Below are 25,893 nucleotides of genomic sequence, written 5' to 3' on the forward strand. Positions count from 1 at the left end.
CTGGGGTTTTCGGCTTGCTCTCTCTTTTTCATCTTTACTACTACAGATTCATAATCCCATAACCAAGATCCTTGTAATCAGTATGTTTTAGAATTCAGGTTTTGGTTATTTTTGTTTGTTTTTTCAAGAAAGGTGATATAGTGCGTATATGCAGTCATCATACGCTTAGCAGAGTTTGGGGCAGCATGTCATAATCACAGATCTTAATTTTTCTGTGGCAAATCATGACTAGTCCTGTAATTAGATAAGAAAGGTTCTGCATAATCTAATGTTTGTTGTACTGCCAGATGAGTACAGGTTTGATTAGATTTTGCTGCCATCTGAGTCGACATAAGACTGAGTTTTCAGAGCATTGTCAGTTTCAAAATTTGTGGTGAGGGATTGTGGATTTCAACCCTGGCCTTCCATTTGTGTTTACCTTGATCTCTCTCCCCTCATGTCACTGGTTTTCCTATGACTCTTTTTCTTTCTTTGTTTTTTATTTCCTCTCTCTGCTTTTGGTAACAACTTCGAAATATAATTCACATACCTTACAATTTACATATTAAAAGTGTACAAGTCATGGTTCTCAGTGCAGTGGACTTTTGAACAATGAAAGGGATAGAGGTGCTGACCCCTGGTATAGTTGAAAATCCACAGATAATGGAATTTTGATTCCATTTTTGATAATGACTTTTGATTCCCCCCCCCACCAAACTACTTATAGCCTCCTGCCTTACCGGTAACATAAACACCTAATTAACACCTATTTTGTATGTTATATATATTAGAGAAAAGTGTTATTGAGAAAGTCATAAGGAAGAGAAAGTACACTTACAGTACTGCACTGTATTTACTGAAAAGCCATATGTACGTGGATCTGCACAATTCAAACCTGTGTTGTTCAAGGGTCAACTGTATATTCACAGAGTTGTGCAGCCATCGCTTCCTTTTTTTTAAAAACCATTTTTTTTGCCCACCTCAGCTTGCCCTCTTCCAGCTTAACGCTATTATTCCGTGTATGATGTTCAACTAATTTCTTTTCCCCTTACCTTTTATTCATTTGGTTACCCCTTTTCCCTTTCTGATTTGCATACTGTGATCATATGTAGATAAAACTGTTAGATTTATTAATATTCAGTATTGTTTGCTTGCTTCTCTGTGTGTATTTCACCTCAAGTAGAAGAGACAAGTTTAAGAGCTAAAGCTGTTTGGGTTATGCAGAATAAAAGAATTGATGAAATACAAATACAGTTAGGCTTCATTAACATTTGAGGGACTGTTGAAATTTATTAGAATTCTTAATATAATTGACTTTATAAAATAAAGTGAGCTTAATTGATATATAGTTTGACAGATTTTTTTTGGTAAGTTGATTGAATTACCAATTCTGACATCTTGTGGATTTAGTTATATCTTGCCATTTCAACCTCATCCTTCCCCTCTGGCCCTTTTTTTTTTGTCTTCTAGTCCTTTTTGCTTTCTCTTCTCATCTTGACCACAATAGCAATAGTTTTAAAGCATAAACATTTCCTTTGTGTCCCTTTTCTGGGAAAAATTAATTAACATTAGTAAATCTAGAACTATAACCTTAAATGTAAAATATGTTCTTGTGTGTTTTGCCATATCCAAGTCAAGTTACAGAAAACTACAAGGGTAAAATGTTAAAAGTTTTTTGAGGGTCAGGAGTAATTTTTAAACCACTTTTTGTTGTCGTAATTAAACTCACAAAATTATGTAAAATGTAAATATACAACTTAACAAATTTCCTGTAAGGTAAATATTCATTTAACCTTACCCACATTATAAGAATATTATTAACACCTCAAAAGTTCTTCCAATTCCTTTTCCTAGTAACAATTTCCTGGTAATTACTTCCCTTTCTTTAATGCATCTTATTGTTTTTTTGTTTTTTTTTTAATGCATCTTTTTTCTAAAACATCTTTTGCCTAACACCATGGTTTAATGCTTTTTTCAAATTTTATATAAATAAAATACAATGTATATTCATTGTGTCTAATTTCTGTCACTTAACATTTTGTTTTGTAAAGTACGTCCAAGTTGTTTTATCTCTAATAATAATTTGGTGTTGATAATAAATTATAAAAATACAGTAGGAAGTGTCCTAAAATAACTTAAAAAGTGATAAATATTTATATGACTTTTGTAAGTCCTAGAAGTCCACTCAATTCCTCTATAATTCCCAAAACACTGTCTTATAATCTTTGATTTGTTATTAGAAGCCAGGGGGAGATTAACTCCATGGTTCAGCAAATTGGTAGTTAGTTCTGTGTGAAGAAGATACTATCTTTTAACACTTTGTTGTGATTTATGGTGTCTTTCAGTATTTTTAAAATATTGTTAAAATTTTTGAGAGCCAGTATAAATTTTTTTTGTCCAAAATGTGTGTGAATGAGGTATATCTTTTAGTGTTTATTTGTAAAATGTAATTTAGAATCTTTACTTTCTTACCCTAAAGAATTAAATCCTTTTCTTTTTTGGTAGGAGGAATAAACATGGTGTATCTCGAAAGAAGATTGCTCAGATGTTGGATCGTTACGAATACGAAATGTCCATCTCTATTGTAATGAATTCAGTGGAACCGCCACACAAAAGCACACAAAGACCTCCTCCTTCACAGGGGAGACAGAGGTGGGGAGGATCTCTAGGCTCACCTAATCAAGTCTGTGTTACAAATAATCATTAAGTTGGCTATTTTCAGCTAACACATTTGTTGCTTGCCCTTGAAAAAAATTAGTGAGCCTATCTTGAAGTTTAAATAGTTTCAAATAAAAAAAGACTACGTCGTCCCACAAGGGATGTTCCCAGCAAGTTGTTTAAATCCTAAAGTGTAAATAAAAATTATATAAAATGGTTTTTTAAATGTTTTTATAGTTTTTTTGTTGTAATTCCCTTGGTTATTATGAAAATATCTGAGTAGTGTGGGTAGGACCTAGAATGGTTTTTCTACAACTGAATTTTAAACTAATTTTACCTATTTTGTAGATAATGTTGAACAGTTTTATAGCTCATATCTAAATCTAACTTTGCATAAAATGCTAGTAAATTTCCTTAACTACCTTTCCTACGTTTAAATATGTAAGAAATACTAACTTTTTATAGACACCTCAGTTGATTCCCCTATTCAGTACACAGGTAAAATTATGTTTCTGCAGATTCGTCTGTGTGACAAAAATATTTATAAGCTAATTAGAGCATATTGCTTAAATTCTCCATTAAATACTTTATAGCAGTAGGTATGTCAACCACCTGGGTGGTTTTCTCCACAATATACATATTCATAATATATCATATACATATTCATCACTCTTCTCAAACCATTGCCCTGCCCCTTCACACTCCCCAATTCTGGAGTGGATAAATAGGGAAATCACTGTATATTTAGAAAAAGCTCTTCAGGTTATTCTGATAATAAATCACTTTTCTGTATTTAATTTAACACAGTATAATTCTAATATTAAAATTTTTTGGACAGGTCCTTAGCATTAAGTGTAAGAAGATTTGTCCTGTAGGATATTTTATTTCTTCTGGTTTTAATTTTTCTGTAGGCCAACTGTATGTCTCACTGGAGAGTTTTCTTTGTTAGATTGTGTTCTGTCACTTAAAATTTAAAACCTGAGATGGAATTCATTTCAGAGATTTTGTAATTCATCCTAATCTTTGATTTGCTCTTTTTTTAGGAAAAAACCCCAGCTAATTACATGCTTTTTAAAAAATAATGTTTTGATCCTTCAAATGTTTTACATAATATTTCATGGTGCATTAATTGACTCCTAAACCAGCCCATCCTGAACCTAATAATCTGCCTTTATATGTTATTTAAAACCATTTGCTGTTCTTTTCAACTTTACTTTAAATGTTATCCCACATCTATATATTACTTTTGAAGTAATACTAAGTGCAAGGCACAAAACTAAATATAGCACTCTCAACAAGGTCTGTTTTACATTGCCTTTTGTGAGATAAGAATATGATTTCTATTTATTTGTACTATTCAGTGCTGTTTACATTTGAATATTATCTTGCTCTATTTTGTTTAACACGTGTGTTTGTATGTATTTGTTCATCTTAACTAAATGTGATATAGTAGGAATATGCTAACCCATGTTTTGTGTGTAAATGTATATATATTTATATATATACACATTTTCTTCATCCAGTATTTTCATGTATTTTTTTTTATTTAAGGGTAACACTTCTTAGTATTTGGGCTTGTGTTTCCCATTATTTTATTTATCATGTAAGTTAGCACATTTTGAGAACAGTACAGAAGAATTTAATTTGGGGACAGATGAAAAATCTGTTAGATATATATACTATGTGTTCCTTTCCTTCTGTCTTTATAAAACTGTTGAGAGGAATAGTGCTGTGAATCTATAGATTTTGATTAATAGATGCTTAATATCTGTTAAGCACATTTTCAAGGAATTAGAGAATCGCCTTTGAAAGATTAACGTTATAAGGAAGTATGTTCATGTTAGTAGCCTGAAATAAATTTCCAGATTTTATAATGGATCGATTTCATCTTTTAGTACTTCTGAGTACTTAAATAATCATGTAGAGATCATTAATCATTGCTGATTTTTTAAATTCTAGATCCATATTGAGGCAGGAGAATTAAATTCTGAAAGACTTTGAAGTTTTGTTTTTTTTTTTTAAGACAAAATTAATTTAATAGTTCCACCAAGCGTATTAAATCAGTAGTTCCCCCCTTAGCATTCTGGCTAATTTTTTTATTTTTTAAGCAATAACAGAACAAGCTATGAATATGCAATAAAAGATACCATAGTCACTATTAGAAGTCATTGCTTTGATGTTAAAAATCTATAAAAATATGAAATTTACTGATTAAATATTTTCATCAAAATTTCTCTTCTATTCAGATATTCTTTTTTTTTTTTTTAATTCAGTTATATTCTTAGTGGAATAGCCCCCAGTTGCTGTGCTATGAGTAGTAGGTCTCTATCCCAAAGAATAAAGGAGGCATTGGTCCTCATATTTAAATAAGGTAAAATACATTTAGTTACACAGAATGCAGCTTTGTTTTTTCATAGGCTTGGTGTAAAAATACTTTTCCTTTTAATAAGCAGATTTATAATTTTCTATATATCATAATCCTGCTAACAAAAATACTTATGTGGTAATTCAGTCGAAATTCTGGTACTGCTTTTTAGGTAGGTAATCTTTATTTTCAGTGTTCACTTTTTCAAAAGAAATGTTAACTTTTTAATATTTTATGTCTGTTTTAAAGTAAGATTGTTTACAAAAGATTGGGTTGTGTTCTGTTGGAGCAATAGGGTGGATTTAAGTATTTGAAGTTTGCTGATTTCTTGTCTAATTAATATAGATTGTGGAATTTTCTAGTTTTATGTATAGGTAAGTTTTGAAAGAATTCATGATTTCAAAGGACATGAGATACTTATTTTGACCAAATTCTAGTTTTTGTTATTGCAGAAATAATCTGATTTTCTGAGTCTAGTTTTTTTAAGTATTTATAAAGAAAATTGCTGGTGTTCTCTTCAGAAAATGTTGAAGAAATGTTGTTAATACATTAGTGCCTTGACTGGATGGTTTTGTTGTCTTCATTGAAGTTTTATGTAGTATTCTAACATGAATGCAGTAACTGAGAATTCATTATTAGGGCTGAAGATTTGTGTGTGTATGTTTTTAACATTTGCAACCCATATAAATAGAGTAACACCTTAATCTAGAATCATGACAAAGTATAGTTTACTTTTGTTACAATGATCAGTCAGAATAAGTATTTGGTGGTAGCAGAAAAAGCAGGTTGAGTTACTGGTTTTTGAAGATCAATTTTATAGGTTATAATATATAAATAAAAATTTTTTTTCACTAAAATTGTTAGCTATAATTCTTGTGAATTTACAGAGGAAGGTGGGATTATATTAAGGGATTAATGAATATCTTCTTTGGTAATGGTTTTCTTTCTCTTTAATTAAAATTGGCATACCAATTTTTATTTTATTTTTAAAATTAAGGTTACTGTTAAACTAATTGGCCTCCTTATTTGTATATCAGATTTTTCCTTAAAATAGCCTTGGAATGGTAAAAAGTACTATTAAGTTTGTTGAAATAGGTCTTCAAGGAGGAGTAACTCTTGATTTTCTCCTGTGTCTTTTGATTCCTTTTTTTTACATTGCAAAGAAACATTTAAATCAGTTCAGCTGATTAAAACTGCTAAGTGTCCTGAGTCTAAAAAATTTTCATTTTTTGAATGTTTTATAAATTGCAGAGCAAGCCTTGAGAAGTTTATAATTATGATTTTTTTCAAAAACTTGTAATAGAATGGCTATCATTTACCTCAGTATCTTTATTTAGGCTATAGTAAAGGGCATAAATTTTGTAATAGAATATACATTTGTAAGCTGAATTTTTAATATATATCCTGTGGAAATTCTTGGTGCATTATCACTGTGCACACAGAAACAAAGGGAAAGAGTAGCCCAAATAACTTTTTGAAAAAAGAACCTCAGGCTAGGGCTGTGTCTATTGGAAAGTTTTGACTTCTCGATACATTTAATAGTAGTTTATTTTAGTGATTTAGATTAGAAATAATCTTCTACTTTTTCCTAACAAATTTTGTTTTCTGGATAACCGTGTCATGTTCCAGGTGTGATGACTGCAGTAATCACATACTGTAATATACTTCCCAGTGTAGAGCCCCTTAATGTCAGTAAGCTGTCTTAAGTACGAATAAAATAGATTATTTAGTATGGACACAGTTATAGTTTGACTCCTAGTCTTAGAACTAGACCCAGTCACATTAAGAAGCATTGTACCTGCTTTGGTGAGTAACTGAAGACTTTATCTGGGAGTGTTGTCCAGTTGTAAATATTTCAGTGTTTTTGTTTTTTTTTTTTTAAATTGAACTTTTTGTAAATTAATGGGAAGATTGAGAGATTTTTAAGATAACACAGGGGCTTTTTGCCTCTGAACTTTATTAGTGACTAAAGGAAAAAAGTAAGAATAATCTGTTCATTCATGGTTAAAATTACCTGCCAGTTCAGTAGAGTCCATTGAAATAACTTTATGTAGATTATTTTCTTGTTTTGCAGTTTTAACTGCATTCTCAGGACATATAAATCCAAAGCTTTGCCCTCTGGGGTAGTTCATCTACAACTATTCATTGCAGTTGTACAACTTCGTACTATCTCTTCAATTGTAATTCTGAACTCTTCAGTTTCTTAATATAACAAAATGAAATTTGATTTTGGGACGGGATTGTGGGTTTTTCCTCTGCCTTCATTCTTTTTTCTTTTTGTTTTTTTTTCTGTCTTGTTAGTATTAGAAATTGTGTTTCTTGTTTCTTTCATAGTCTTTTCCCATACACATTTTCTGTCCATTTTCTGCTCAGCTATGCTTGTGTAACTTCGTAACATTTTTAATGAAGATGATGGGATGGTAAGTGGCTGACAAAAATGGAGGTAACTTTTTCCCCTCCTATGTTTTACTGAACTCATTGTTCCTGATGAAACTTACTTCACCATGTTATATTTATAGACCAACAGCTTTGCAGTTAGTTTCCTGACCCTGCTGTTTAGTTAGAACTTAGATATGAAAATCCTTGGAAAGATTTGTAAAAGTCTACCAATGGTTACTCATGGTTAAGAATCCCATAAACATGGCATAGGACTTGGATGTTTGAATTCGAGAAAAAGTATTTTGTAACACTTAAACATCATGATGATAGACTTCTTGGTAAGTAGTAGTTGGGAATTCAGTATTGTAGAATTCACTATTACATCTTGATTCTGCAGTCCACCTTTATAAAGAACTGAGTGATTTTGAAGGAAAGTTGATAGGTATTTTGAGTTTGACCTCTACAAGTGGATCTTCATATAGGGCAGTGCTGCTACAATGAACAACAGGAATTTAATAGCAATAAGTCTTAATATAATGTTCATTTAAGCAGCTGCCATTTATTTAATGCCTGTCAGTGCCAGGCTGTGTTGTAAATGTGATTGTTAATAGTCTCTCAAGTTTTCATAACAGTCCTACAAGGGTTTTATAAAGAGGAAACAAAAACTTATCAGAGGTTATGCAACTTAGCCAACATAATTTCCCTAGGGAGAGATATAACTGGGATCAAAATCTAGGTCAGTCGTATTCCTTACTATATCCCATTTTATCTTTTAAACACAGCCTTCTTTTAAAAAAGTATTATAAATTTAGGGTTTTTTTTTTTTTAAGGTAGGAAAGAAATTCCGGTGAAGCATTGAATACATCTTTAATGGTACCTTTGAATTTGTAGGATTGAAGGTATGTTGATTTATCAACAAAAGTGAGTAAAGAAACCTGTAAGTGGCCATTTATCTACAGTGCTATTTTTAAGAGTCAAGATTGCAAGTAAGATACCATTTAGTATTTAATGTTTTCTATAAGATATACATTGATATAATTGATAATCACGTTTCAGCAACATCTTTGCAATTGAATTTTTACATATGCTGTTGTGCTTTAATGCTTAAAATTTAATTTCTAATATTAATGAGCTTTTGAAGTGTGTAGTATTCAATAAATGGATTGTTAAATTACATAAGCTGTTTGTTACGCTGATTAAGTTTGAGGCAATGTTTCCCAGAAAAGGTCAACACTATGTGTAAGTGGTCTTAATTGATTTTTCTTTAACTGTTCACTTATTACTGAGTGTGCTGTAGTAGTAGATATTATGGCAATTACATCAGTTTTTTGAATTTGTGAAAAATTAAGCATTTCTGTCTTTTGAAATAGCATTTTCTTCTGTGTTGTTTAATTCTCCAAAATTAAAGAACAGTAAAAGAGGCAATTACTTAAGTTTACTATATAACTAATATCTTGAGTTAATTAGATTCTCCAAGGAAAACCTTTAAGTATGGAATGAAGAATTCTAACTTGATTATTGCCTTATTTTGTTTTAGTTAACTTAAATAGAAGGACTGGATCTTGTTTGGTTTTTCTTAATCTTTAGAGTAGATTGTGAGGTGTTTATTTTTTATTTTCTCAGAGGTAGAAGTTTTATTTTATCAGAGGTAGAAGTTTTGTTACAACAAGAAAGACTTCATGGAAACAGAAAGAGTATTGATTTCATTAATAGATTAAATTAGTTTTCAGTTCAGGACCTAGAAAGCAATATATTGTGGAATTGAGGTTATTGAAATATAGTACAATGTAATACTAGCAAAGATGTAGTTAAAACATTTCAATTCAAATGTAAGTAAATTGAAGTATGTACAGGAAATGTGATAGGGGCCTGGGCTAGTCATTTTGACTTCATTAAAAATTAATGAGAAAAAAAACAGCTTTTAAAAAAAATTCTGGGGAATGCTAGGAAAGAAATTGTTAAGGCTAGAAGGATAGGCTAGTGGTCCAAAGTGGTATTCTCCCTCCTTATCTTCCCTTTGCTTTTTAAGAACCAATAGAGCCCAAGCTATGAAGAAAGATGATCTTGTACCCTAAATGCCATGAAACGGGGTCTTCCTTGTCAACTTTGGTCACTACCGGGTCTTTGGATCTTTGTCCTTTAAAAAGACTCAATAAAATATTTGTTGAGTATCCTTCCTAAAACTACCTTTTGATATCAAGGACACATTGGTCTAAGTAGAGTAATTTACAGGGTAGTTTGTAATTTAGGAAACCTGGAGCTGGAGTGTGAATTAGTTGGATTGATGCTTGCTAGGACCAGAGTGTGCAGACCAGCAGGGAGGAGTCCTCTTCCCCTTCACTTGGTGCATCTGGTGCCATCAGAGCCTTTTGTTTTGGATTTTGTACCAGTGGTCTTTAGATTTGTGATTTATGATCAAGAAACTGAATCCTAGAATACAGATAAATAAGGCAACCTTGAGGCTTTTGATTATCCATTTCTTTTAGGGTCATTTAGAGATTATTCTCTTGCTTTTTGCTTTAACCCTTTGCAGAATTCCTAGACAATCTGTGAAAAATACTTCAGGTATTTGTCCTAAAGTCATTTTTCAGAGCCCTTCTTCTGAAGCACTGTGATCCTAAGTCTAATTAGAAAAAAAAAAAAATCAGGGGCACCTGAGTGGCTCAGTCGGTTAAGCCTATGACTCTTGATTTTGGCTCAGGTCATGATCTCATAGTTTGTGAGTTTGGGCCCCATGTTTGGGCCCCACGTCTGTCTCCTCTCAGCACAGAGCCTGCTTCAGATCCTCTGTTGTCTCCCCCTTCCCCCACCTTCAAAAATAAATAAACATTAAAAAAAACTTTTCTTTTTTTGGTTTGTTGTCCTACTTAGAACACTTTTCAGAATATTTATGGCATGATTTTAGTGGAAAGAACACATCATTGCAAGAGTCGGGCAGTCTGAGTTCTACTTCCATTCTCTCTTCTATTTCAGTGGAGAGGGTAGCCCTCCTCCAATCTAAGGTAAATAAGTATACCTGTAGTCTGGATTGCATCTCTTAACTACTTTCAGGAATTTTTATATGTTGACAATTATTCCTTCTCTCTGTAATTTCAATCTTGCTTTCTTTCCTTAAATCCACATTCAGACGTGATCAAATCTCATCTCTTAAAGCCCCTCTTTATTGTCACCACTCCTTTATAGCCAGACTCCTCTAAAGAACTGTGCACACCTATTGTCATGTTCCCTTCAACCATTTTTTTTTTTTTAATGTTTGTTTATTCTGAGAGAGACAGCATGTGAGCAGGGGGGGCAGGGGCAGAGAGAGAATCCCAAGCTGACTCTGTGCTATCAGCCTCAGAGCAGGACCGCAGGAGGTGCTCAATCTCACAAACTGAACCACTGAGCCATGAGACCCTGACCTGAGCTGAAATCAAGAGTCGATGCTTAACCGATTGAGCCACCCAGGCACCCTCCCCTCAGCTGTGTTTGATACTATTCAACCCATTCCCGTTTTAGCTTCTTCCTCTACCATTTTAGATTTTAAGGTTTCCAGAATGTTCCTCTGTGTTGATGAGCCTTTTTCAGTTCCCATACGATGACTCAGCAAGCATTTGACTCTTGATCACTTTTTTCCTTAAAATATTTTTCCCTGATGAGGTTTTTGTTCCTATCTCTGCGTACTTCTCAGTCTCATTTGCTGCCTTTCTTGGTTTTTATTTTTCCAAATTCTTTTCAGTTTTAGTTCTTGACCACCTTCTGTTCTTACTCTTCGCTTTCCCCAGGAGATTTCATCATTTCTTATTTGGACATAGTAGTCTCACTTTTTTCTTTGTTGCCCTGTAGTTTTATCAACAGAGCAACTAATCTATAATTCAAAAAAAAATTAATATAAACTTTCCCCGACTATTCCAATCTAATGTGAAATAGCCCCATCCCTGTCACTCTTATTACATTGTCCTGTTTTGTCTTCATCATGGTACTTACTAGTAGTTGAAGTTACCTTATTTGGTACTGGTTTGTTGAGGGTCTTCCTGAACGAGAATGTAAGTCCCAAGAGAACTTGTTTATTTTGTCCACAGCTATATCCACAGAATCTAAACCAGTGCCTGTAATACTATAGGAGCTCGTTAAATATTGGCTGAAGGATGGTGTACCCACTGCTTCTGTTAACAGTATTGATCCCCAAGTGTATTTTCTACAGACCTGTCCTTTGAGCTTCAGACTGTTTACTTAACTGCCTACCTGATATTTCTGCTAATAAGATGAGCAGTGATCATCTTGAAAGATTGAGCAGTGATCTTTTCTCCCATCTCTGGGTTTCTAGGATTTCCTTGCATAGTGAATGAATCTACCATCCATTTCTGCAAGCCAGAAACTTGGGAGTCTTCTTTAATGCTTCCTTTCCCTCTTCATATTCAGTTCATCAACCAGGGTCTGTGGATTTTGTCACTTAAAAAATACCTTTTGAATCTCTCTCTCCGTTTTTGACTGCCATCTTTCTAGTTTGAATTATCATCTAGTTTATCTCTTACTGAGACTAGGGTCCCCACATCAATACTTGCTCTGTTCTACCCTTTCTTTGCACAGTCTAACCAGACTAAAGTATAATGGACATATGGAAGAGTACTTAAATTATAAGCATACAGCTCAAAATTTCACAAAGTGAACATATCTATGTAACCAGAGCTCTGCTCAAGAAATAGAACATTACCAGCACCTACCTTGCCTGAGTGATCTTTGTAAAAAGAAAATATAATCACATGTAAAACTTTTCAGATGCTTTCCATTGCTGTTAGGCTAAAGACCCTGGGTGATGTGACCCCTACCTTCCTATCCAACCTCATGTTTTGTTACTCTTCTTACTTTCTGTATTCCAGCCCTACTGACCACCTCTCAGTTCCTTGACTGTGCTGTTCAGTTTCCCTTCCTGGAAAGTTCTGTGTGCACAACCCCCCTTCCATATTCATCCTTCAGATTTGAGCTCTTCAAGGAAGCCATTTTGGACACAGCAGGCTTGGTGGGGTCCAAAATACATGTTATATGTTCTCATGTACTTTTTCTTTATCAATTTGTATGAGTAGATGATTGTTTCCACTCATTATTTTTAAATCAGAGATTTTGAGCCAGTCTTTGTATCTGTTTTGCTTACCATTACATGGTCATCAGCTAGCACAGTGGCTAGGAAAAAGTGATATTCAGTATTCATAAAATAAGTGAATATGAGTGATTGTCAGCCCATTATGGGCTGAATTGTGTCCCCTCAAAGTTCATGTGTTGAAGTCCTCATCCCCAGTACCTAGAATGTGACTCTGTGGATACAGGGCCTTTAAAGGTAATTAAAATAAAATGAGATCATATAGGTTGGGCCCAAATCAAATATGACCGGTGTACTTATAAGAAGAAATTAGGATAAAATGCACACAAAGGGAAGACCTTGTGAAGACACAGCCAGCCAACCTTAAAAGGCAACAAGAGAGACCTTTGAAGAAAACAATCCTGCTGACACCTTGGTCTTGGAATTCTAACCTCCAGAATTGTGGGAAAATTAATTTTTGCTATTTAAGCCACCCAATCTGTGGTACCTTGTAGATTTGGCAAACTAACAATAGATTTTCATATTGAGAATTGGTATGCTGCTTTAACAAATACATAGAAATATTGGAGTAGCTTTGGAACTGGGTATGGTAGAGGTTTGAAGAATTTTGAGGTGCATTTTAGAAAAAGCCAAGGTTGCCCCAGGAGATTGTGGGTAGAAATGTGGACATTAAAGGTGATTCTGGTAAGGGCCATGAAAAGAAAGAGCTATTGAAATGGCTTCTGTTGTCTTAGATACACATACGTGCTCATGAACAGAATGTTGGTAGAAATGTGAAAGATGTTTTGGTGAAGCCTCAGATGGAAGTGTTATTGGAGAATGGACAAAAGGTGATCTTGTTAGAATGTGGCAAAGAACTGGCTGAACTGTATTCCAGTGTTTTGTGGAAAATAGAACTTGTATAATGAACTTAAATATTTTAGTTAAGAGTTCTTTTTTTTTTTTTAATGTTTATTTTTTGAGAGAGAGAGAGAGAGCAGATGAGGGTCAGAGAGTGAGAGGGGGACACAGAATCTGAAGCGGGCTCCAGGCTCCAAGTTGTCAGCACAGAGCCCGACACGGGGCTCAAACCCACCAACCGTGAGATCATGACCTGAGCCGAAGTTGGACGCTCAACTGAACCACCCAGGCGCCCCATTTTAGCTGAGAGTTCTAAGCAAAGTGTAAGATCCACAGCCTGGTTTCTCCTTGCTTATAGTAAAATGCAAGAGAGAGAAATTGAGGAAGGAATTGTTAAGCAAAAAGGAACCAAACTTGTGTGAAAAGTTCTCAGCCTGTGCTTATTATGAAGACTTAGAAAGTATGTGTTCTCGAGACAACATCAAGGTTGTTGCTAAACAACTATTTGCTAAAGAGAATACAGGCATGTGACTTATGGATGCATTAAGTTGTCTCAGCAGAACTAGAGCTGAAGTAATGCTAGCAGAAACCCTAACAGCTTGGACCGAAAGGATGAAACAGAATGAAATGAAGGGAAGTGCTCAGACTTCTGGGTTTCCATAAGTCAGTAGAACCGGCTGGCTGTGATCCTGTGTTGTCCTCATGGTTGTGATCATGTGTTATCCTTCAAGAACACAGAAGAATGTCCCTAAAAGTTGTTCAGAGGCTGCCGCCAGGGCTGCCACTGCCATCATGGGATCGGAGCCCCAAGCCTGAGAACATAGGGCTACCACACTCGTGGGCCAGAAAGGCAGGGCCTCCATCCCAAGGGGTCCAGGGGGCCCAGGGGACAGAGTATGGAGCCAAAGAATAATTATTCTTTAGCCTTAAAATCTAATGGAATTTGCCTTGCTAGTTTTTGAACTTGTTTGGGAACCATTACCCCTTTCTTTCTGATTTTTCCCTTTTGGAATGAGAATGTCTATCCTATGCCTGTCCCACCATTGTATTTTGAAAGCAGGTAACTTAACTAGATTCACAGTTCACAATTGGAGAGGAATTTTACCTCAGGGTGAATCACAACTCAGGTCCACGCATACCTGATGTAAATGATATTTAGATGACTTATTAGAGTTGATGCTGGAATGAATTTAGACTTGGGGGGCTGTTGGGATGATGTGAATATATTTTGTGATGAGAAGAACATGAATTATGGAGACGGTAGAGTGTTATTGGCTGAATTAAGTTCCCTCAAAATTATATGCTGAACTCTTAATACCCAGTACCTCAGAAGGTAACTATATTTGGAGATAGGGCCTTTAAAGAGGTAATTAAGATAAAATATGGTCATATGGATGAGCTCTAATTTAATATTACTGGTGTCCTTATAAAAAGAGGATATTAGGACACAGACACACAGAAAGGAAGACCATATGAAGACACTGGAGGAAGACAGCCATCTGCCAGCCAAGGAGAGAGGCCTTAGAAGAAAACAACCCTGCTGACACTTCATTCTCAGACTCAAAACCTCCAGAATTCTGAGAAAATAAATTTCTGTTGATTAAGCCACCCAGTCTGTGGTACTTTGTCATAGCCTTACCAAACTAATACACTGCTATTACACTAGCTAGCTGAGAGGTATTTCCTTCTCTCTTTTGCAGTCCTTCATGTGTAAAATAGGGATACTTGACCGGATCATTGGTTCTTAAGTTTTAATTCAAAGACTTCTTTTGGAAATAGCGTGTGTTTCATTAAGAAGTATACAGTGGATTGCCTGACACTGGAGGTGTTCACAGTATAATTGAGTTCTGTGTTTCAGACTGTTCCTTCAAGGCGCCTTAGGGACTGTTGTGAAGGACCGAAACCTCCACTTGTAGTAGAGCACAGAATTCAAAATTGCATAATTAGAAGATAAGTTGCAGTTCTGACTGCAGCTTGGGTAAGCCACTTAACTTTCTGAAACTTTTCCTTGTAAGTTTAAGGACAGTACCTTTCCAATCTATAACATAAGGTTATTGGATGAATTAAATGAGAAGACTATGTTAGAATTTTAACTGAAATAGCTCTTTTAGCCTTGAGATTCCATGATTTTGTTTTGCCTTTTGATAATTTCATCTCTTGATATATACTAGGAATAGGCAGAGAAGGAAACAAATTGATTTTTTAAAAATTTATATTTATTTGTTTTGAGTGAGAGAGAGAGAGCGCGTGCACGTGTGAGAGCCAGGGAGGAGCAAAGAGGGAGAGAAAATCCCAAACAGGCACCACACTGAGTGTGCAAAGTGCGGCTTGATTTCCTGACCACAAGATCATGACCTGAATGGATATCAAGAGTTGGAGGCTGAACCAACGGAGCCACCCAGGCACCTCCAAACCAATGGATTTTTATACCAGTTAGAAGTGCTGAGAGATACCTAGAAGGAAAAGTTTGGTGTTCTAGTTATTAAATTTGTCAAAGATATTCATATTCCTCTTTAACAAAGGCATTTGAGTTAAGCTGTAGAATAGCTCAAAACAATTTATGTTGCTGCATGTGCCTTTTTCTCCTACAGTTCACTATTGGTTTACCTGTGTTGTGTGGACTGTTGGTATGATCCAATCAATTTGATATTCCTGTGTTTACTGATAAATTTAGTATGATTAGTTTCACAGAGCAGTGTATTGGCAAGACCACACAAACATATTTCTTTAAAAGAAGAAAGAAGGATTTTTTTGGTTTGTTTTAATGTCAAGCATAATAAAAGTAGTGAGCCTCTGTCCCCATCCTACCTTGGTCTTCATGGTGACAATTTTCCCCTTGTTTTTCATACATGACATTCTATATAATGTTCATGTAATGGTGTGTGATACTCGCTTACCTGTAATTCTGTGAAACAGTTCATTGCAGCCTGAGCTTCTATGAAGTGAATTATTCAAGATGGGAACATCAGTTTGAGTGTATGTCAGCTTTCTATTTTTGTAATACAGTTAGAGTTGTTACAGGATTCATTAGACAAACGGGAAGAAGGTTTATGTTGGAAGGTAAGAAGCAGTTTGTAATATTTTAAGATGTAATTTACTAGTACCTTGGGATGCTTGGGTGGCTCAGTCCATTAAGCATCTGACTCTTGATCTCTGCTTAGGTCATGATCTCACAGTTTGAGATCAAGCCCCATGTTAGCGCAAAGTCTGCTTGGGATTTTCTCTCCCTTTCACTCTGCCCCTCCCCTGTTCATGCTCACTCTCTAAATAAATAAATAAACTTTAAAAAACACAATTACTAGTACCTCAAATATAGTATTCTAACTTTTTAATAACATACCATTCTTCTTGACTCAGATTATTTTGTACTCTTACAGTGAAGAAGAAATTACTATATTTAGAAACAATTTGCTTATAGAAAAATAAGGTTATCTGTAAGTAGAATAAATACCATTCGACAAAGAAGGGAAATCAGAAGAAATAGCAGTTTTTAATTAGTCTTGAGACTTTCCAAGCAAGATGTCAATAAATTGCTGTGGTATGGAAATAATGTGGAATGTTCAAGACCTGTGTGTTTGGTTTTTTGAACTCTCCCTTTATAGGTCAGACTTGCTGAGGGCACAGAGCCTCTAGTAGTTCTTCAGAACAGAAGCTCAGGGGAGCATCTTGCCCATGGCAGTAAAGAGAGCCATAGTGGGTCTTAACTATAAGTCTGAGAAAACACTAAGATTATGCTGAGGAGACAGAAGTCCAGTCAATAAATATGAAGCAAGGTATGGTAAACTGGAAGACACAAAGAGTCTGGAACCAGAACCTGAAATGGAATGGAGTACAGTGGGCTCCACACAAGGAAGTCATGAGTGGTGTTGAAATACTGGAGGCTTGCTTTACTGGTTGTTGGCCGTATCATTCCTTGGTGGGCAATGGACTACTTTTAAGTTACAGAATTGGACTAGGAAAACAAGGCTTCTTCCTTGAATTGTCTTGCCTACTGCGTATCAGAATGCTTTATGTTTTTCCTAAGTACATCAGCCGTATCATGACCGTTGGGACAATCTATGCAGATGGACTTAGTGCAGTAGGGAAATAGGTGGAAACAGAAGCTACTGGGGATGGAGTGGTGGTTTCTTATTGGAGGAATGTGGTTGGGAAATATGAGCTAGTAGTGAGAAGAGGTGGTAAGGTGTTTGTGCATCAACGTGTAGCAGTGGAGTTACTTCTCTACTGTTCAGTTAATGAGTTGGTTGTCATTGAGTGAAATGTGGAAGAATAGGTTCAGGGAAGTCTTTTCTGGAGGAGTTGATGGCTAAGCCTCGTCTAAAAGTGGGATTTAGCAAGGAAAAGAGTATAGGAAAAGGCTTGTAAGGCAATAGCCACTGAGTGATTAAGGACTCAGAAACAGGAAACAGTAATGCATTTATTCATGTGCATATTTACTCAGTATTTCGTGAGTGCCTACTATGTGCCAGGCATTGTTTTAGGTGATACAGCAGTGAACAAAATAGACAAACTCTCTGCCCTTTTGGAGTCAGTGTAGGGAAGCAGATTCTATACCAATAAATAAGTACCAAATAGGTCAGATGATAAGTGCTATGGGAAAAGTTGAAGCAGCATAAATGGGACGGGGAGGTGCGGTGTAGGGGAATGGGTGCTACTTTACCTGGAGTCATCAGTGAAGGCCTAATTGAAGAGGTAACATTTGAGGAAAGACGAAGAGAGTGAATTAGCAAAGACAGTAGAGAGGGAAGAGCAATTCAGACAGTGGATCCTACAAGTGAGGGCCCAGATGAGGTGGGACTGTGCTTGGTGTAGTTAAGGACTCCAGGAGATCCATTTGCTTGGAGCCAAGTGATCATAGAGCAAAACAGAAGAGAGTCCAAGAGGAAGAAGCAACCAGGTAACATGAGCCTTGGAAATTATTGAAGGAACATAGGCCTTTACTCTGCTTGAAACTGAGAGTTCTGAGTATGCTCAGAACTTATGTTTTGAGTTACACAAGTAATTTCTGGCTGCTGTCTTGAGAATCAGTTTTAGGCAAGAGTGGAAGCAGGGCTCTTGCCATAATGCAAGTGAGAGATGATTGTGACTTCAACCAGGGGGTAAAGATGGTGGTGAGGATTGTTGAAGCTGGGTTGTCAGGATTTGCTGAGTAGATCAAATCATGGATATGAGAGAGAAAAAGTTGCAGTTTACTGGGAAATGATGTATTGGAGGAGGAGCACATTTGGAAAGGAAAACAGATACTCCGTTCTCGACATGTTAAGTTTGAGGTGCTGCCTCCGGAATGCATCTGAATGGAGATGAAGAATATGTCGTGTGCTTAGGGGAGAGGCCTGGGCTAGAAATACAAATTTGGGTATGGGTGGGAAAGCAGGTTTTTTGTTGTTGTTGGAACAACATTTGGCAGTGGTTTGATGGAGGTATAGAGACAGTGGAAGATAACTCCAGGCATCAGTTCTCAGTCTTTTCCTCATGACACAGAAAACAAAATTTGCAGGATTTGCTGGAGTAAATGGACCAGCCTACTCTTCCCAAGGCTCCTGGTCCTAGGGCTTGGGAGCTCCACCTGCCACAGGCTCCATTCAGTGGTCTCATCTTTTACCCATTTGAGGCATTGCCAAGCACACAGATTGGGAAGTTCTGCTCTAGAGAAATAGATCAAGGGGACAAATCTAGGAGAGCCTGACACAGTGTTAATGAGCTAAGACCTTGTCTTGCAGATAATGGTTATCACCAAAGAGATTTCAGCAGAAATGTGTCATAGTTGCATTTGTTTTAGATAGGCACCTTTCAAACTATGGTGAAAAATTAGTTTTTAAAAATGTCTAATCTATCACAGTCTGATACCTTAGTAAAGTGAATTACTAGAAAAAAATTTTAAGTAAAATATTTTATTAACTTCAACATATAAAAATCCAGATTGCTATACAGGTTTTTAAAACTTACTGCCAATTTCTGTATTTATCCTTTTGTGGGCTAGTAGCAGACTGCTCATGGACTGGCATCAGTGTGGATGATACTTTTGAGTAGCAGTGTTTGGAATGGAGTATACTTGACAGAGAAGTAATAGAAAGAAACATCTGTAGACATCTTGTCAGTTAGTTGGAAAGCCACCAAACCTTTTGTTGTGTTTGTTGAATAGGTGGGGTGGCCTGAGGCAGCCTCCCAAGGCAGTGGTTTGACAGAGGTCTAAAACTCGGGGTGGAGCTTACTCTACTGATAAGTATAGTGGCCATTCTGATAGCGTGGTCTCTTCCATTTCTTCACCAGCATTCTGCTGTTGGGGAGCCCTCCAGGGTTGTCCTGAACTTGGTCAAGCATAGCTTATGTTTAACCATCTCTTGGTAGGTAAAATTTGATTATATGCTTTAGTTTCCATGGTGACCAGATGGTTACAAAGGATTTGGGTGGAACATGGTAGAGTGACATTGTTGTCGCCTGTTTTCCATTGTTGTCGCAAAAAAAAAAAAAAAAAACCACCTGGGTTGTTTAAGATGTCTGATATATAAGTTATAAAAAACTAAAAACTTTTAGGAGGAGCAAGGAGGCCTTTCTGAATTGACTACAATTAAAGATGAGTGGAATGAATCACTGTTCTGCATAGTTAGTGCATGAAGGCTACCCTTGTCCTAGGAGAGCCACTGTTCCTTGTTTTTCTGTTTTTGTTCCCCTAATAAAAATATCAGCATTTATCGGAAGAAGATGGAGTCCTCCTGAACCCATGTTATGTTTCTCTGTCTCTATTCGAGAGGACCCGAGCTGCCCCCTGGAAGTAAATATACCCATCTGACAGGGTCACCAAGTATGTTATTTAGTCAAACTTTTTTTTAGTTTGTTTGAAAATGGCCTTTTTGTCTGTGATAAGCACAGACAATTGGTCCATTGGTATGGACTCCTCACCACACCCCTCCCTAACCCTACCCATCCTAACTTGGGCTGTCCGATCAAGTCTTGGGCAAGAATAGTGAGAAGGCGTTATCGGGTCAGAACCCATATTCTTAAGGAAGTTGATAGATTCAAGAGTTCTTATTGATAGAAATACACTCTGAGTGAGGGAGTCATTGCAAGATGGCTCTTGAATATGCAGTCAGAATTTGGGATTTGGTGGCATGTCAGCTAACTGACCTGCCCCTTGGCACAGTTGATGAGTATCTTTATCTTCCTTGCCAGGGGTGTGTATCTGGTATGTCCGAAGGGTCTGGGTCAAAACCCAGAGGTGGTGTGATTGCATATATGTTTTTGCAGAGGTAATATTCAAATTATTTAATCGTTGGTGTGGTCAGCCAGTTGGCCACCTTGCACATCTCTCTATCTCAGAAAAAATCCTGAGGGAATCAGTGGTGAGTAGTAACAGCCTTTTGGTCAGAGGACCAAAAGAGCACCAGACCTTTGCCTACTGGGGTGCCAGTGCTACTGCTGCTGGTATCTCCTCTCATCTCCCACTGTCTTCCAGGCCAGCTCTAGCAGAGGGGACACGGAGGAACAGGGTCTGGGTGGCTGATTGCTCTGGCGGCTAATGCCAGGTCTGTTCTGGGTCAAGACTCACTTGAGTTTCCCCAGGAATGAGTAGGAAAGGCAGGTAAAGCACAGGCTTGCCCTTGGGAGTCCACTCTTGAAGGGAGCCAATAGCAGTGTCCAGGAGACAAGATTTCTGGGGGTTGATTTCATGGGCACCAACTGGTCATAATTGAGGCTGGTTACTGTGCTAGAACGGAAGCCTGTGGGCCATTTGTGGTGCCAGTCACTAACCTGCTGGTTGGGGGGTCAGTGGGGGTCCTAGAGAAGGGGCTGGGCTGCACATTGGAGGAAGGGTCCCAGGGTAACTATATACTAAATGGTACAGAAGAGTTTGAGTATTTTAGCAAACTGTGTTGGCCACATTATTTTAGCTCTTTGAGGTCTGAGAGTCATGGACCCGCAGTTTTTATTCATGTAAGGAAGTTGTGTGGTTCTCCAGTTTTCTCCTAATTCTTTCCTGGGATGGGTGGTGTCCCAGAGAGAATATGAGATCAGAATGCCCAGTATTAGGTGAATAGCACCTCCCTCACCTCTGCTATTCGCTGGAATTGATTAGGATTTGTCTCCTGCACTCTCTTTCCTGTATCCAGGGAGCCCAGTGTGCCTCTCACTTGCACATGTTGAATTAACAGTGTCTCTGTGTCTGCTAGTTTTAGGGACAAGTCTGAAAACTTGTGTAGGGAGGTGAGAGGAAATGGACTTGGCTGAGATTGTGGTCAGACAGGTGAGTGAGAGAGCTTAGGTTTTGGAGACCACAGCCAGAGCAAGATAGTTTGCTCAGGTAAGCCAGGACTGATGCAGAGGGGCGTTCAAGCCAAATCTTTGGAAAGCGTGGAAAACCAATTTCATGAATTGATTTCAAGGACCAAAAGTTTGGAGTTCTAGAAGGGAATGTGAGAAAGGCCACAGAGAGAGGAAGCTCCCAAATCTTCGAAGCAAATAGTACAAAGAATCTCTGGTGTCCTTGTCAACCATTTGATACTTAGATTTGTTGGGTCTGTGTAAAGGTAAAAATTCTAAGTGGATACTGGTGAATGTAGAGAAGGTAGTGACATATTTCTGTATGTGGGTGAAATTTATTAGAAAATTTATAGATATTATGTAGAAAACGAGACAGATACTGTACCCGAACTCTAAAAGTATGTCCATAGGAAACAGCTGAGAAAGTATAATTGGTGAAATTATTCAAATGAAAGAGTTGAAGGCGAAAGAGAATGCTGTGAACACTTCAGTAAGAAATTGAGCAGGGTAGTTTTGAGTACATTAGAGAGCAGATTGGCTGATTGGGGGTGAGAAGGGTTAAAATATACTGCTTTCTAAGTATAACAAAACAACAAAGATGGTACAGTGAATAGAATACTACAATCAAGAAATTAGAACCGTTGTTATCATTATACTACAGTTTGGTGACATTACTGTCCCAGTTCATGACTCAAATAATTGCATATAAAGATAATACCTTTTTATTTTCTTACAAATACTGTGAATATTAATGAGGTGCTATTTATGGTATACTCTGGATTCTGCAAAAAAAAAAAAAAAATACTAGACATATTGCTGGCTTCTATTTGGCAGAGTATTTAACATGTTAAGAAATGGAATGTTGGGGCGCCTGGGTGGCGCAGTCGGTTGGGCGTCCGACTTCAGCCAGGTCGCGATCTCGCGGTCCGTGAGTTCGAGCCCCGCGTCAGGCTCTGGGCTGATGGCTCGGAGCCTGGAGCCTGTTTCCGATTCTGTGTCTCCCTCTCTCTCTGCCCCTCCCCCGTTCATGCTCTGTCTCTCTCTGTCCCAAAAATAAATAATAAAAAAAAACAAAAAACAAAAAACAAAAAAAAAACGTTGAAAAAGAAAAAAAAGAAATGGAATGTTAGGGCCAAAAGGGATTTATAGGACATCTAGCTAAAAACACATCTTGGAGATGAAGAAATTGAGGTGAAATACCACCTAAAATTCAGTAGAAGTATTAGAACTAGCATCCAGGACTCCTGGCTTCCAGTCATTTCTTTCCTAGTAAGTATTTATGGTGAGTAACATTAGCTTGTAGTGTTTTATTTTTTTGTAAGTTTATTTACTTTTTTTGAGAGACACAGAGTGTGGGTGGGGGAGGGGCGGAGAGAGAGGAAGAGAGAGAGAATTCCAAGCAGGCTCTGTGCTATCAGTGCAGGGCTTGATCCCAGGAACCATGCGTGAGATGACCTGTGCTGAAATCAAGAGTCAGGCACTTAACCGACTGAACTACCCAGGTGCCTCAGCTTGTAGTGTTTAATAGTTCGTCCTTGGCAGTTGCCGAGTTGGCTACCCAGAGAAATTCATGAAGATTTTTAAAGGCACTTACATGAAAATTGAATTCATTCATGATTTATATATTAAAAGCAGCATAAAGCATGATTGAACGAAAATAGGCTCAGTTTTGGTCACGTCTTTAGCTACATTTAACATTTTAAATAGGAAATGTTGACAAGAGACTTTGTTATAATTTAGGGGTAGGGTGGGGACACTTGGCCAATTCAGCAATGCTCAGCATCCTAAGTTCTTCAGATAGTCATAAGGACACCAGAAGTTATATATGTTACTTTCACACCAGTTAATTCTACTTGTCACAAAGCCACAATTCTACGTGTGCAACATAGTGATGCGTGGAATAGAGAAGTGAAAACTGATTCCAAGAAGTCAAACTTTCTGCTGCTTGGAAGACAGCCAGAACATGTGTTATGAACTATCTCTTAAAAAGGAAGTAGCCAGAGGTCTATAGAAGAATACCATTGACCTATATGGCCATAGTCTTAGATGATCCCAGATTGAAGTTTTCAGACAGTTTCTCCTTTGGAACACAATCTTAAAGGGAAAAATAAAGTCACTGGTGAGGTCCAGGAATGTAGCCAGCCCATCACAAAGATTCTAAAGTCTGGATCATTAAATCCACTGGTACTATATGTGTTAGGATCCACTTAAGTCATATGTCATGAAGGAAAAGGTGAACAACTGCAAGCAGGAAAGTAAAAAATCTACCATTGTACTCAAGCTGCTACCTAACTGAGACACGAGGGAGGGAAAAGCATTGGTGCAGCTTTCACACGTAGGGGCTGCTCCATGTGAGCATTTCTTGTGGCAAGAAGAGAGAACTTTGTCAAGTGTGACTGGCACATACACAGCGAGGACAGTCTTCCCAAGGACGTAGTGTGGAAATGATCTCTAGTGTTTGAATTGTCTTCTTGGATATGCAAACTGGGATATAAATTATACGTATAGATAATTCAAGCATGACCTAAAAAATGCACATAAAGCGAAGAAAAAGCAACAGTCCTTTTTATTCCTAATCCCCTTCACACTCTGCTTCATAAACAGAGTTAACAGTTTGATGTGCATTTTTCAGGCCCTTTTTGTGTTTATGTTAAACACATACACATACACACGTGCAGGCAATCTATATGTACGTTAATTGAGGATCTATTGTGTTCCAGATCATGTTCTAGATGTTCTTTCACTCCAAAAACAAGTCAGAAATACAAAAACAGTTCACTCATTCAGGAGTCATTTCCTTATGCACTTTGTTTGGAGCATGACGAAAGTCTCTAAGAAGAGTTCTGATTTGCTAAAGGAGATGATACATGTTCTGTACACCCACGTCCCTATTTTAAAGGCTCTCTTAATGAGGCGATTTGCATTTTTTGTACAAAATTCCAATAAGGCTATTTTAATGGTTTACCTACCCCAAATATTTCAGCAGTAGCAGGTGGTGGTAAAGTTGGGGTCATCTCAGAATAAGAAATTAGATCTGATATCCTGAAAACATTTGATGATACAAAAATACTATAAAATGCAGATAGAACTCAAGAATCTCAACCATGTGGGGCCGTTTGAAAGAGAGCCATTAAAATGTAGTTCCAGGGGCGCCTGGGTGGCGCAGTCGGTTAAGCGTCCGACTTCAGCCAGGTCACGATCTCGCGGTCCGTGGGTTCGAGCCCCGCGTCGGGCTCTGGGCTGATGGCTCAGAGCCTGGAGCCTGTTTCCGATTCTGTGTCTCCCTCTCTCTCTGCCCCTCCCCCGTTCATGCTCTGTCTCTCTCTGTCCCAAAAATAAAATAAACGTTGAAAAAAAAATTACAAAAAAAAAAAATGTAGTTCCAATATATTTGAAGTCATTTAAGGTATAACAAGAGCTCAGTACAGTAATGGTAACTTATTTGCAGTGACATCACATAGAATGCAGTAATCGACATAAACATTTGTTTAAAGACATCTAGGGTTATTAACCATTTTCCAGTGAGTAGAATTATTGATGTCTGTCAGTTGACCAAGTTGTATATGATTTTTTGTGTGTGTTAGAAAATAAAGGCTTCAATAATGCACACATTTTGTTGCTTTCCATCAGTGTTATCAGTTTGTATAAATGATGGGGTTAAAAACAAACCCCCAATTTTAAGTGTATGAAATTTTAAATCTCTGCTTATGGGCCATTCAGTTTTTGAAATTGTTTATTCTTAGAGGGGATGATACTTCTTCATGTTTGGAAAGATTTAGCTGTGTAGTTACTATATTTATCTTAAAACAACAGCTGTGACTTTTGAATGGGTCAAACATGTTAAGAACTTGAAAAGTTGTAGCAAATCAGAGATATCTTAATCCTGCTTGCTATTAATGGGATTTACCAAACAGATTTAAGTTTGTAATTTGAAATGTTATTAATATCCTTTTCAAGCGTACTAAACTAATGAATTCTCACTTTAATCATATTAATTTCTGATAAGAAAACAGATGTTGAGTCTAAAAGTACTTGTAAGATATATGTAGTAAGAATAATTTTTTAAATTTTATGTTGGGGGCACCTGGGTGGCTTAGTTGGTTAAGAGTCTGACTCTTGGTTTGGGTTCAGGTCATGATGAACCGTGGGTTCACGGTTCATGAGTTTGAGCCCCACATCAGGCTCTGCCCTGACAATGCGGAACCAGCTTAGGATTCTGCTTAGGATTCTGTCTCCCTTTCTCTCTGCACCTCCTGCTTGCTCTCTCTCTCTCTCAAAATAAATAAGCTTAAAAAAATTCACTTTAAAATCTTATCTTGGTGTTTGGGGTGTTTAA

General features: G+C 36.9%; 1 protein-coding gene across 4 annotated transcripts in view; it reads left to right on the forward strand.

Annotated features, from left to right (window-relative positions):
* Positions 1-25,893, forward strand: part of N4BP2L2 (NEDD4 binding protein 2 like 2) — a 73,221-nt gene that overhangs the window by 17,368 nt on the left and 29,960 nt on the right. For all 4 annotated transcript variants that reach the window (XM_025923976.2, XM_086713956.1, XM_086713943.1 and 1 more), the window contains one exon: positions 2,485-2,631. In XM_025923976.2, the coding sequence (XP_025779761.2) occupies positions 2,485-2,631 (147 nt within the window). The remainder of the gene's footprint in view (positions 1-2,484; positions 2,632-25,893) is intronic.

The sequence above is a fragment of the Puma concolor genome, chromosome A1, assembly GCF_028749965.1.
Source record: "Puma concolor isolate L17-30 chromosome A1, mPumCon1.1.hap2, whole genome shotgun sequence".
Lineage (NCBI taxonomy): Eukaryota > Metazoa > Chordata > Mammalia > Carnivora > Felidae > Puma > Puma concolor.